The sequence below is a fragment of the Rhamphochromis sp. 'chilingali' genome (assembly GCF_963969265.1).
Source record: "Rhamphochromis sp. 'chilingali' genome assembly, chromosome: 15".
Lineage (NCBI taxonomy): Eukaryota > Metazoa > Chordata > Actinopteri > Cichliformes > Cichlidae > Rhamphochromis > Rhamphochromis sp. 'chilingali'.
In genome coordinates, this window is record NC_137942.1 from 4,264,735 (window position 1) to 4,279,835 (window position 15,101).

General features: G+C 38.4%; 1 protein-coding gene across 1 annotated transcript in view; it reads right to left on the minus strand.

Annotated features, from left to right (window-relative positions):
• The window catches only part of radil2a (Ras association and DIL domains 2a), a 29,621-nt gene extending 27,004 nt beyond the window's left edge, over positions 1-2,617 (minus strand). The window contains exons 1-3 of the mRNA XM_080904164.1: positions 2,095-2,617; positions 830-1,174; positions 290-525 (exon numbers count right to left, since the gene is read on the minus strand). Coding sequence (XP_080760290.1) covers positions 290-525; positions 830-1,174; positions 2,095-2,222 — 709 coding nt within the window. The 5' untranslated portion in view covers positions 2,223-2,617. The remainder of the gene's footprint in view (positions 1-289; positions 526-829; positions 1,175-2,094) is intronic.
• Between the last annotated feature and the right edge of the window lie 12,484 nt (positions 2,618-15,101).

Genomic DNA, 15,101 nt, shown 5'->3' on the forward strand with positions numbered 1-15,101 from the left:
TCAGTTCTGACAGAAAGAAAAACACAGCAGCTATAGGCCTGGTGGGAAGAGCTGCGTTGTGCCTTGATGCTTTGCGAGGACCTTATGGACCCTTGAATTAAAGCAAAGAGCAGGGCAGCTTTTGTTTCCTCCTGACCTCTGCTGCATGACTGTTTGAACCAGTGATAAGAGGCACAATGAAACCCAGCAATAAGAAACATCTAAGGCTCCCAAGGCTAAGGCTCAGTGATTAATAACCCCAGTGGGAGGATGTTAGGGTCACGGTGCAGGTGTTAGGCACCATGCATACCTGCTGTGATCGTGTCCCTGTCCTTTAAACTTTGCTCTTCCACGCTCGCCCGCAGCTGGATCTCAAAACGCCTGGAGAAGCCATCCTTCGGCTTCCACAGCGACTGCAGCATCAGGGGCCTCTCGCTGTCACCCACAACCCTAAAGCACTCTCTCTTCCACTGGTTATCAGCCCCCGTCTGGCCAATAACGTCGCACAGCACGTAGTTGTTGGGGTCTTCTTTTTCCAGACAGTACCTGAAGAGAAAAAAACAGAGAAATGAAGCATTAGCAATAAGTCTGGAAGTTGTTTTTCACACTGAAGCAGTCGTAAATGTTTCTGATTTCTAAGTTTCCCCTTTTTGTCCTCAACATCGGCTCAGAATCCAGACATACTTAATTTACAATTAGATCAAATAGACAAAAGCAGTAAATTCTCACATGTTAAAATCTAGTTTGACCTAAAAGTAGCACTACTTCACTTTTACTTTGTTTCTTTTAGGAATAAATCTTATTGCAAGGACTCAACAACATGTTTTAGGACCAAGAGAAAACCTCTTGCCTTTCCAAGGCCTGCTTCACCAGCTCCTTTGCACTGGACTGAGTGGTAGCCAGCACACTCTTGTAGTTGGTCCCCTGGCAGATGTCACTGCCAAAGATCTTCAGGATACCAGGAATGGACATTTGGCTGGATAGCTCAGCCGGGTCGTCCACAACCTGGAGGTCTCCAGACAAGCTCCCGCCACTACCACTCGCCACCTGGACATGCCGTCCACCGTCTCTCAGGTTGGGGCTTTGGTTGAACACAGTGGAAAACCTGTTGTTGTGGCGGCGGATTTTGCTCTTGGCTGGCTGCCGGACGCCAACGCTCTCAGCAGAGCGGACAGTGCTGTTCGAGTTGTTGGACCTGATTGGAGTGAGAGGACAGAACACTAAAAGATCCTGCACACGAACCATGATCTGTCTAAAGTTCTCCACTTCAGACCCAAATTTAGAACTGAAACAAACCAGGATTTTGTTTTTACAGTTATCTAAACTCATCAGCTAATTGTTTGGTCTCTGTGAACCTGTTTAAACCTTTACATAAGTCATTATGTTACCTTAATCAATAGACAACTATGTTATTCTCATTTATAGCATTTCTATTGAAAAAAAAAGCAGAAATACAGTCATAAAATCTAACTGAAAAGAAAACATGGGCCAAAATACTGCTAACATATAAAAAGTCATTACTAAGGCTGTGTAATTGCTCCTTTAATTAATATAGTTGCAATTAAAGCTATAACTTCGTTTTTTTCTCATTATAGGTCTCCTACCTAAGACCAGATATAACTCATTTATCCTTTAGTACAACAGCTCAAAATAAAGTTAAACGCAACGTAAATGAAATTAAATGTTAACTTATTAACAATATTTCCCCCATAGTCTTAATTTCTAATATTATCATCATTACAAGCATTAATCATGCACATCTTTATATTCATCTCAACATCAAATGACTTAATTTCTTGGTGCACTGGTATAAAATGCAGATATAGCAATATAAATTATGTCTTAATGTGCAAAGTTATAACTGGAGCTGGCTAATGCGTATACTTAAAACGATTACATCTTCTAAAACTAATGCTGCTGCGATTATAAACCTTTATGTTTCTACTGGAGGTAGAAAACAGGGCAGTTCTTGTTTCCCACCGTTGCCAATAGCATTTATCATAGGTTGGAGTTACTCTCCAGTATTCTACACTGTAAGATTACTGCTGTAGTAAATTGGCGATATGTAAATAAAACTAATTAAAATAGATTCGATTAAAGCATGTAGAGACTTACTGGACAGATCCATTGCTGGGTTTCCTTCCCAGTTTGGCCAGGCGCCTTTTGGGAGAGCGGATGAGTAAACCCACGGGAAAGTTCAGGGTTTGTTTATTTACGTGGCTGCTTCTCTCCTCCGAAATCATTATTTTAACGTTTTTTCAGCTTCTACATAAACATGGTGAACATGGCTTTATTCACAACTAGTTTTCAGCGAGCGTAGTCTACTATTTCGACTCCCAGAAAATCAGGAAAAAGTGTGTAAGTACTCCAACAGTGTATCGGCATCCATGAGAGTTCACATTCCCACATATGCTGAAGGAGAACCAACTTCAAGCTGCTAAAATCGGACCGCTGGAGGGTAAAATCCAAACTGGAGTCGACGTTAAGGAGGAAATACAAAAAAACAGACGCTTACGTTGCTTTTTATCCGTTTCTGAGCTGTAAAACGAGTGAAATCAAAGCCAGGTCCATGATAAGAAAGCCGTTAACTCCGTCCGGAATTCTGAAGCGGACTGAATGAAACTACCTGCTGCTGCACGAGCCACTACAGCAACACGTCACCGCGGCGTCACGGTAAGGAGCGAGGGGGCGGAGCTAATCACAGCAACACGGGCATACACAACTGTCCTTCCTACTTTGTGAGGACCTGCGGGCACGTAAAGCGGAGTCTCACTTCTTTTAGTCTAATTAGTTAGCTAGTCTTTAGTCTCATCATACTACTTGCATAATACTATTAACCTGCCATTAACGTAAGCACTAAAACCACGACTAAACCTTTAATAAACACGCGCCTGAAAGTGAAAAACAGAAACGTTTTAATGTCCTCAATAGCTTGGTTTTAAATCAGGATCGGTCCCCACAAATGTATAGAGACAGGTATACACATAAACACACGTTACTTTATATCTATGAGAATCTCATATGCAAATAGGAGTGCCCTTTCATATATTTTTTAAAAATGTAATAGCAATATTTAAAAAAACAAAACATTATTTTTGGTTTCTTGTTTTACTGGGTCCAACAAACAGATTAGTGAAACAAGGTGATATAACTAAGTTATATAACTAAGTTCATTTAAAAAAGAAACCTTAAATTAACTTTGGAGACTTTTTGGCAACGTTAAGGAGTAAATAATTAAATAAGGAATATTATTGAAAAATAGATGTTTTAATTGAAATGAGGGAACAATAGTAATATAGCAAAGATTCTCTAAAGAGTACAGGATATAAGGTTATTTAAGCACTATGAATTCTAATTTGTGAGAAAGAATAGAGTTTCACCTGCCTTTTAAACCTGTAATTGTAAATGCTGTTATTTTTAAATGTAAATTATAGGTTTGTGTGTCCTAGAAATATTTAAAAATGATACCTATGAAATTGCTAAATCTGAAGCGTCACTCTTTCAATTGTGGCCAATTTATGTACAAAGAGCATCATCTAGTGGCAGGAAATTGCCTTGCAGCTACATCAGGACTTACTAAATAAAAAGGCTTCACTTCATCTCATTCCCATCTTTAACCTTTATTAAATACTGCTATGGTTCATTTAAACTGTTTGTAAAGACATTATTGTTGTTTTAAGTAGATTTAAGAGTATTTATATTAGTGCAGTGATTGCCACCAAAGGTTCTGTGTTCAATTTCTGCAAGAGTTCATCAATGAATCAATAAATTAAAGGTGCAGCAGCTGCTTTGGTGGCTGATAATCCATGTTTACATTCGTTTTTGTTTATGGGTGTATTTTCAAGTACTTTAGATGATTAGTTACAGCAGAATACCTCCATGTAAATACACATACTTGAGAGAATGCGATTGTCCAGGCTCAGCCTTAAAGACAGGAGGAGGCACCTACTACTGATGTATGAGACTGAAAAATGTGGTATTGACCTGATACCAAGTAAATACACAGCAATGAACTCATAATAGCAGTTTATGTAGGGGAGAGCAGCATGTCATGATTTATGAAGAAAATGCATCAGCAGTGTGCTTAATCTGAGCTGGTCATTTGTTAGCAGACAAGTGACAATCACAGATACAGTCTGTATCTGAGTTAGTTAAACATAAGAAGGTAGATCCAAAGAGAACAAACCTCTCAAAAGCATTTCTTCTTATGTGTAGGACAAACCTGCATGGGGACTCAGAGGTAGGAGGCACCAAGTCAAAATGACTTTCAGAGAGTCCTTCATGTTACTGGATGCATATATATTCACATTATACAGCTACATAAGAGTTCCAGTACATTTTTCATTTGAATGGATCTTGTCACCCAAAGGCCAAAATTTTAATGCATTATCAATTTTCCTTATGAATTGAATTTAGTCCTGCAAATATTTACTCATTTTACATTTAACTGTGTAAAACAAGCACCTTTTCAGAAATGCTGAGATGATGGAGGGACATGCTGGAGGATATACATACAAATGGGTGTGAACCCACTGATGCCAACTATGCAACAATTAGTTTTTCTGTGCTTTATGGTGTAATTAGCCAGTACAGCAATATTTTACAATACACACCAGTCACCCCTCATCTGGGCTCTCCTCAGCTCTTTCCGGGAGAGTGGCACGGTTGCCCCTCTGTTGGTCTCTTGTGCTCTGAAGGAACCTTTTAAATAAAAGCGCGCTCAGGCACACAGGTGTACACACGGGTGCTCACAGACACAAACTACACCCTTTTTTTGCTCCTACCTCAAAGCACACTGTGCGCTGTCAATCCTACGTGCTGCACAATAATATTCAATTTCTAGTATTTACTGTTATATTCACATAAATGGTAAATTCTTCTGGTTCTTATATAGCGCTTTTCTACTCTTCTGAGCACTCAAAGCGCTTTACACAACTTGTGCAAGCACATTTTTCTAAGTGCTTTCTAAGTAACACACACATTCATACTCCGATGGATGCATCGGAGAGCAATTTGGGGTTAGTATCTTGCCCAAGGATATTTGGCATGCAGACTAGGGGAAGCCAGAAATTGAACCACCAACCTTCCGATCAGTAGATGACCTGCTCTACCACCTGAGCTACACCCCATAGATCATCTCTCTGTTTTGCTTGTTTTCTCTTTTTTCTTTCTCAACAGGTGATCCAGGTGATTGATATGTATATATATATTTTATCTGTTTGTTTTGTTGGTTTTTGTTTTTTGCCCTTTATCACCGTTCCTCTTCCCCGCTGTTTTTCTTTCCCTACCTCTCTTTCTTTCTCCCTTTTCTTTCCCCAAGTCATGTCTGTCCCGTGTAAGTGAAAATAAAATAAAATAAACAATAAAAGCAAAGGTGAATCAAATAGACCAATATGGCAAGGCCGGGATGGTCCATTTGATAAAGTAAATCCGTTGGGCATCTTTCTTTGCCTTTAGACAATAATTCTGATGGCAAATGAACCAAACAGGACAGGCAAAAAAAACCCCAACAAAAAAAACAAAAAAAAACAATACACACCAGTACTGTATCATGCATATGCTGTATATGGTGCAGTAAGCGGTACAGTGGAATGGACATTTGTTCCATAACTACTTGTTCTCTGTGGTAATTCTCCACAGCGACAGGATGAGGTCATTTGGGCATTTGGCCAGGATCTCTCCAGGGCAGCACCTAGGTGATGCATTTTGGACATGCCCCACTGTGAGGAGGCCCCACAAGAGACCCATACATAATATACATGTCTGCTGCCAATAAAAACATGCATCAAGTCGTGTCATCCTCACTTCAACCTGTTATTCACATACTGCACCTCCATAAAGAATATATTTGCACTGTAGATAATAAAAGCTAGAAAAACACATTATTAGTAATCATTAATTATAGTTCATCTATTTTTTAACACCTTTTCATGACAGATGAGTTTTTCTTTTTTTTATTGTCACTGATGCTTCTGGTGAGAATATCTCATAAACAACACGAGGCAGGTTCAATATAACCAAAACCCCAGGCTCGCAGTAAACATCATGCCAGTGTTATAAGATACAGCATCCACAGCAGTGTAAAGTTAAGAAAAGTTTCTTCATAGTTCAGCTATGCCAGCTTCTAGCTTTGCTTAACAGAGTGTAGAACAAACCTGATGACATGAACTCCCAGAAAACTTAAACATCAGCCAAACACATCCAAGCATTGAGGGGTGTGAGCAAAAAAACAAAAAACAAAACAAAGCTGACTGATCCCAAGAACAGCTGGTTATTACAATAAACCCAGGAGTTATTTCTCAGAATCTTTTACTATATTATTGGTTTATTTTGAGCAGCATGAAGGTTAACAAATTGAGAATGTTTTTCCTGAAGCAAAGTGATCATTACAGTCTCAATTGTTTGAGTTTGTACGGAGATTTCTCCCCAACGCCTGCTGATCACAATTATTGACAGTCTGATATAATAAGTTGCTTTATTTGGAAATGTGCAGGGCTCGTCTCTGTCATTGTCTGACAGAATTGCACCATCAAGATGTGGTAATTCCCAAATTGGCCAGCAGGTGTCACTGTGGAGATGGGGTTCAGATTGTTTCGAAGCCTCGATATTATTGCGGCACAAATGGTTTGAATTCTTCAGTGTTTTATGAAGCCTCGTTTGGCCCATCACTATTTACAAGGTCTTTGGAACAGAAAGGTAACAAATCCAGAGTGCCAATCCCACATGAACAGGAACAGAATCTCCTCCACTGTCTCACACACAGAAACGCCAGGCTTCAAGGCAACAACAGAAAGCAGACTTACTGATCAGAGATGGTCTTTCTGGTTTTGAAGTGAACTGCAGCACTTTTCTTTGGGAATGGCTGCACTACAATGACTTTACGCTCAGTTCAGTTTTGTTGGCATAATCAGAGAATGATAGGTATGCACCACTGACTCATGTGATGACTAAAACACCTGCATGGTATGCACCTTACCGATTGTTTCTGTCATGGAGACTTCAGGCTTTCCTTTCAGTTTATGTTAGGTTTTCTTTCTAATTCTATCTAGAAATCTTATGTTTTCAACATTGTGCCCCTGTACTGTTCCTCATTTCTGTTTTACTTCTAGTTGATTGTGGTCAGATTGTATTGTCATTGCAGAGTTTATAATTGGCCTTCCCTGCTTGGGCTCATTGTGACTCTTTAGTCAGTTCTGTTTACTTCTTGTTATTTTATAATCCAGATAATGTTAAGAGTTATTTAAAGTTATATCCTTGTCTTTTTATGTATTTAAGACCAGCCTCCTCTAGTGTTTCCTTGTATGTCATTGTCATATCTGTTTGGTGGTTTGTTTACTTTCTGTTTTATCTGAAAGTCCCTTGTGTGTGTTTACACAGGCCTGCCCTGCCTGTCAGTCATTGTTTCAGTATCTGTTTGTGTGCTCTCGTGTTCTCCTCGTGATCCTTTTTGAAAGTTTTCTTATTTTTTATGTGTGTTGTGGATTACTCCTCGACTTTAATAAAAGGTTAGTTTTTTGTTATTTCTGCATAACTATGAAAACTGCATTTGGGTCCTAACGTTCACTCCATGACAGTTTGCTTTGGAGAAAGTCGTTTCAATGCAATGTGATGACAGTATGTGAACTTTAGTTAACTATATTAAACTAAAATGTTGTTAGGTTGAATTCAATTCATGAAAATAAATTCTAAATATTCTTTTATTGTACAGCAATTCAAAACTAGTTACAAGTTCAGAGACAACACTTATTATCAAATTGAACTTCAGCTGCCTATTGTGTTTTATGACTGCATATTGATGCTTACCATGTTGACAAAATCTGCCCATAGACAGTCAAGTCTGACAAGATTTCACAGTTTCTGTAACACATGCGGGAACATAGACACACACAAACACACATACAAAGTTGAAATCATAGCAGTAATATTGCTGATATCCAAATATCCAGATATTAAAAAAAAGGTTAAATCTGAGAGGTGAATGGTAAATGGTAAATGGCCTGTATTTATATAGCGCTTTACTAGTCCCTAAGGACCCCAAAGCGCTTTACATATCCAGTCATCCACCCATTCACACACACATTCACACACTGGTGATGGCAAGCTACATTGTAGCCACAGCCACCCTGGGGCGCACTGACAGAGGCGCACTGAAACAAAAACGGCAGAGATTTGGTGCTCATTGTTTGCTTTTCACTATTAATCTGTTGTTTCTGTAACATTAAATATGACATTTGAGCTGCTTTGAATACTTTGAGAGTAGCCTCTCCTTGTGAAGACAGAAGTGTGTGTTGTTTATATGTGTTTTTGTATTTTAAAGGTGAAACTAAGTACTAAGAACACCCTGTTTGACAGGTTGATTGTGGTATGTTAGCACTTTAGGTGTTACTAATCACTCTGAATCTCTTTCCTGGAGCCTTCAAAATATATGCAGGTGTTTTAAAACACCTTTAAAACGCTCCAATATTTATTGGATCAAAATTGTGATGCCTAAGTTGTCCAGTGGCTTTGAAAAAACCTGAAGAAAAGTTACATCAGGAAACACAGCTTGTTTGGGAATAGCATGTTATGACTTGCTTTGGTGAATTTTGCAAAAATGTGTGAATATTTTTCCTGTTCATATCAATGTCAGAGTGCTCAAACACAGGTCACTTTGGAGCTCCACCACCTCTCCGGCATACTTATTATAGAAACGTCATTCGAAGGTTATGAATTATGGGAGTGGCTGTAGCTCAGGTCACCTTCTAATCAGAATGTTGAAAGTTCAATCCCCATCTGCTTCTGTCTGCATGCCAAATCTCCTTGGGCATGATACTAACCCCAAGTTTGTCTTCAGTTCATCCATCGGAGTATGAATGCATGTGAACGTTAGACAGAAAGCACTTACATAGAAAGGTAGAAGTGTGCAGAGTGCTTTGAGTGGTCAGAGTAGAACAAAACTACATAAGAACCAGTCCATTTACCATTTTAATTCAATTCAGTTCATCCATTCTGAAGCAGGGTTAACACAGAGAAACAAACCCCACTAATTTCATGTCTGTGGAATACTGGGAGAAAACCTATCCAAAAATGTGGAGAACATGCAAACTCCACACAGAAAGGCCCCGACTTACAGGACTTAAAGAATCTGTTGCTAACATCATGGTGTCAGATGCCACAGCACACCTTCAGGGGTCTATTCTATTCTATTCCTCAATGGGTTAGGGCTGTTTTGTTAGCAAAATAGGGACCAACACAATATTAGGTAGGTGACTTTCTCTGACTTTGAGATTGTGGAGAACTTGGAGGACTTCCTACAAGTTGAAGGAAAAACACATGCTGGGCTGGGATATCTTTGCTGTACTAATTACATATGTTTAAATCTGACTTAAGAATGATCTGGATCCAACTCCTTCTCTAACAGGAGATATCAATTCTTCTAGCTGCACTTACAGCCCTGATGGAAAAGGGGGAGCGTGAAGACGCCAAGATGTCCAAGAAGATGCCTACTTCCCCATTTGACAGTAGTTCAGATGATGGTAAATATGCTAAGATACAACACTGTGAAAACCTTCATATGCAAATGAAACTGCATGCTAAGTAACATGTTTATGGAGCATAAAATTGGCAAAATTTGCAATGGCAAAATATTTTCATCTTCAAAAGTAACTTTTCTGTGACGTAAGAAAATGAAATGACAGCAAACAAACTCATGAAAACATTTGTAAGTGTTGTTTTTTTTTTTGTTTCTTTTGAGCTTCCAATCAGGTTCCATCAAATAGCCAAGACTATTTCAACAACAGACCTCCACAGCCAACAAGTAACCCTTACAGGCTGTACCCCAACAGACCATCAGAGACAACAAGTAACCCTTACAGGCTGTACCACAACAGACTTCCACAGACAACAAGTTACGAGTACAGCCAGTTCAACAATCAGCAGGTCCAGAGCAGCAGTGCCTCCACAGATGATCCGAATCATGTCCGGTTCATAAACCACCTTCAGTTCAACAGCAGACCCCAACAAACAACAAGTAATGATTACAGACAGTATCACACAGTCCACACAGACTTGGCCGCCTCCACAGACCTAGTGCGCAATCTCCAACTGTCCAGAATGTGTGGCTGTGTGGCTTGCCACATCTTCTACTGTAACACTGTAGTGAGGCACAACGCTCTCAGAGGCCAGGAAGGCGGTGTCATAACACTAGAGGTGGGCATAGAGAATAGAGGCGATAGGCGGAGCAACAGCTTTAGATACTTCACCAACAGACGCGTTAATCATTATCTAATGGTGATCCTAATCATTAATTTTAATATTGTGCTTTTAGTAATGTCACTCTTATTTCATGGCAGGATATAAATTACTCTATGAACAAACTGCCACCAGCATTAGATAAAAATGTGCAAAACTGGAGATGCCAGTTAACAGAGAAAAACAGAAATGGAGGCAGCATCTAAAGACATCAAGCACCAAAAGGAAAACAAATGATTTAAGTCTGAAGCTTTTTTTCCTGTTTCACATTTCTACTATTATTGCAGTGGGACAGTATAAATACAATAGTGTGGAACAAATAACTCTAATAGGGACTAATTCAAAAAACTGGTGACTTCTTCATTTTACTTGCAAAAATTACTGATGTGCAATTTTGATTTGCCATCTTCTGTTTTCTTGAACTGGTCATTTGAAGGATTTCACATTTAAAGCAAATCTGCACTGGCTGTTTCTTTAATATACAGTCAGTGGGTTAATGCAGGCACTTTCTGTAATCACTCTGTGCAAGTCTTACCTTAAACTCCACCAGGGGGCAGCATTTCACCAGTGCTAAATATTTTTTCTTAACCTTTGATTTTTATTTTCAGCCGTACTTCCATGTCCTCAAGAGGCTTCGGCTTTTGACTGTAATTAAGAAGGTTAATGACAGGTCTGGTTGACTCACTGCACCATCTTGTGGCACAAATTGGTTAATACATGAAAGCGGAGCCCAGGCCTGTTTTCAACCATGTACACCGATATTTTGGGCACAAAGCTCTGGCAGTTCTTGAGAGCTTCAGTTCATTTTGGAAGTAATTTACAAAACCTTTAAATGAAAAAAGAAAAGCACACAGCTGCACTAATGTGCGTTCCCAACAAGTTTAAACGGTTTTAAAACATGTAAATGCTAAACATGTTCACACTGAGAGTTAATAACAGTCGGCCACTGCATGCACCTGTGGCATTTCTAAACAAACCCAAGTTTAATGTCTGTCTCTGTGTCTACACACACACACACACACACACACACACACACACACACACACACACACACACACACACACACAACTGTGTATTTATCTTGTGGTATTGAGTAACAGGGCAAGAGGCGGATGTGATCCACCTGCAGCTGCTGTGCACAGCGAGCGGTTTGGAGATTCAGGTCAGACTTGCGTTTTTACACCTTCCTGCGATCTGTGAGCTCTGACACGCCAAGAGCAGCTCGGCACACATGCATTCAGTCTGTTTTCTCATTTATTTTGCATGAGGCTGGCCAGACAGAGTCCCTCAGTGAGGAACTCCTGTCATGCTACAGGAAGAAGCTGTTTGATTTCTAACCACCTTTCCTCCGTCTCTGGCTGAATATTACAGAGATGTCTGCTTGTGTCGGTGATGACAAATGACTAATGCCAGTGTTGGCTTTACAGCGAGATTTTAATTGCGACTCTTCTGTGTAGCTCAGCATAGGATTAATCATCTTACTGCCTCAAAATCTCTTTATTTTTATACTTATTTATATTCTGTATGATTGTTTTTGCTTCTCTGTTAAAGCACTGGATAAACTCTGTTTTTCTTTTTTAAAAAGGTCGCACTATAGAAATAAAGTTATTATTATTAATGAGATGGCACTGAAATGTCAGTTAAAAGAATAGAAATAGAGTTATATGTTTCACATGGCAACAATGACAGAATAATAAAGTGCATTTTACTTTCATTCTGGGTCAGTTTTAAACCTGAAATGAGGAAAATGAAGGAAACCTGACCGAGGCTTTAACACTGCAGGTAAACCAGTGGTTCAAACCAGGTGGAAAACTGGAACAATCTGGAACGAGTCCTACAAATATTCACACAAAAGATCAAACTCTTTAGTAGATTGTTTTTACTTAGGGATTTCCTTGTTCGGCCAAGAAGAAGACCGCCATGTTTGTGGTCTGCAACCGGATTACATTCAAGACATAGAGAAGAAGTCACTCGTGCTTTTGTCTATTCTTTTTGGACATGAATGGACCTTCCTTACTAAATGCACATGATGCACTTTGAGTAATATGATATAACTGTTTCTCTGTGTTATTTATCTATAACCCGAGTAATGCAATAATATTGTCTGAACTGTGTAAAGTACAATAAAATGGTCTGATTTGGTTTTACTTTGCAGATGATGCAAAACACACAGAAAGTAAGTGAACACAAAACAAACGTGTGCCGAATCAACTAAATGACACAATCTGAAAGAAAAAAAAGATCAAAAACTTATAATGCAAAATTAAACACAGACCAGGTTCAAGGCTTTTTAATTTCTGTGCATACCAAATTTTAGAAAAGCACAAAATCCAGATTTTTAAGCACAACATAAAAACATAAAGAGGATAAAAAATGACATGCATCATTTCTACTTTGCTGTGTTTGACACTTTTCTCCATGCAGTTAATTAAAACGTTAAAATAAATACACTATTTTCTGTTGTATCAACATTAACACACACACTCCATTGAGGTAATAGTCACTGATTGGTGGAGAAGCATCAGCGCTGCCATGAATTATAAAAACAATCTAATACATAACAAAAGAACAGAACAGGGATGTAAAATGCATAAGAATCCACTTTTCTCTTTGCTTTTTCTGAGTAATAAAAATGTATCTTCACCATTTACTGTTTAGAAAGCATCTAAATAAGAAGACAAGCAGTTATCAAGATAACAGGATTTGATCTTTATCTAATGCACATAATGTGACTGTTTTAAGACTACAGAGGAAAATGAAAGAGAAGCGAGTCTCGTGTCGCTTAGTGCTTTTTAAAGCATATTTCAGTTTCTTATGTAAATGTGTAGTTTCATTGATTGATCACATCCTGTGTTCATCTGCAGTCATTCAAAAATATGAATAACTATGTTGATAAAAATGTTTGAAAAAATGACTCTATTAAACTGTCTTATAAGTTTTTTTTACAGATCAAATGAGTGATGAGAATATTTAGAGGTGATGGCATGTGATGTGTGCACAACCAAACATCCTCTTATGCAAGTTTCATGCATGTAAAGCGAGAGTGCATGTAAGATTTCTCTCTCCAGAACAGACTGTACAGCCATGTGTGTGCTGCATGCTTGAGAACAAACTATACAGGAAAGCAAGTTTAATAAAACTTTATACAGCACCAATTCACAACCACAGTGACCTTAAAGCACTTTAAACTGGAAGGTACACACCTCACAATATTAGAGAGAAACCCCAGTCTCAGTGTTCAGATGGTCTCCTGTGAGATCAGGCAATGGCGGGGAGGAAAAACTTTTAACAGGAAGTGACCTCCTCAGGGAGAGGTAGCCACAATCCAGTCTGAGCCTGGAGCAGCATGATTATGGGTTGGTTCAGAGTGCCTGATCCAGAGCTTACTATTAGCTTTGTAGTAAAGGAAAGTAATGGTAAAGCTAATAGACTTTTACTGCAGAGGAGTGCATGTGTAGCTGCTGGAGTACATTTGACGACTAATTAAGAATTCTCGTTTAAATTCAATTCCTCATCCTTCTGAAAATGATATGTGCTCACAGGATTTCAGACTACATGCTACTGGTCCCAGCTGTGGACACATTAGCCTCAGTCTTCTTGTAGGAAAATGATCTGTAAGCATCAAGCAAGTTTTTAAATTGTGGACCGTTGATTCTGTAAATGAATAATAATAATAAATACTACTACTACTAGTACCGCTTATAATAAAAAAAAAAATAATACTGCTAATTTAGCCCACATTTGAGAAATTATTTTGGTATGCGAGTTGTTGTAATAATAAAAGTAAATAATATAACAATTTTAAAAAAATAGTCATAATAACGCTGTTCTAATTTTTTTTTTTATTAAAACCTGATTATGTGTTTTTTCTGGTATTAAATATTGTTGATTTAATTTATCTAATGTAGCATTTCAGTGTAGATGTAGGATCTTGTGATTTCTGGGTTCCTAAAGATCAGGGAGCCTGTTTTTTAATGAATACACATCAGTCCTTAAAGAGCTGCAGATTATCTGTGTTTTTAGATTTTTAGATTTTAGATAAACTACTACCATGTTGAAAATAAGCAGAACGCAATGTAAAATTTTCCCCATCTTCATTTCTTATGACCATTCTGGTATCTTCACAAATGTTGCAGCAGCATCCTGCTCACAGTCGCTCCTGCTTTGATGAACGCATCTGCGTTTCTTATTTCTTCATTTCTTCATGTGCTCTGGCAGGTTTTCAGTCTTTTGGGTCTCTGCAAGTTGATTTAAATAGGACTGTACATTAGTGCAGTTCTTTGAAGATTTATTTATTCAGCAGGTAGATTTGCAAAGTACATTTATCATCTGAATATTCTTGAGTGTGTTATACCTGCAGGACATTGAATAAGATATTAGCATATATCATTTGTATGACTGTTATGTGGTATTTTAAGTGCAAAACGTGATGCTGAACTGAAATTAAAACTGTATTTTTTTAATGTTTTATTCCAAAATATGTGAAAAATCACTTAATAACATAGTCAAGACATCACTAACATGGTAACCACAGGCACAGTTATCCACCCACTTGCTGTTATTTGTGACTGGCAGCCAATCGGAAGAAAGACAGCTTAAAGAGGGGAGGATCATTTTGAGTTGTGAATCATGCAGAGTTACTGTAGAAAACAAAGGTTGGAGGTCCATTTTGATTTCTAGTGTTTTCTGTGTCTGCTTATGTAGAAGAGCCGCGCAGCCAGTTTGTTCAAAAATTTAAATATTTTAGTGTAAGTGACAAATAATGCTGCCTGCTGAGTGGTTGACTGCACTAATAACTTAGTCCAATTTCTTTTCCAGTTATGCTCACTTCTACCTTTAAAAACTAACATGGCAACAGTCAAGACATTGACGCTGAGTCTTTAAAATGTAAA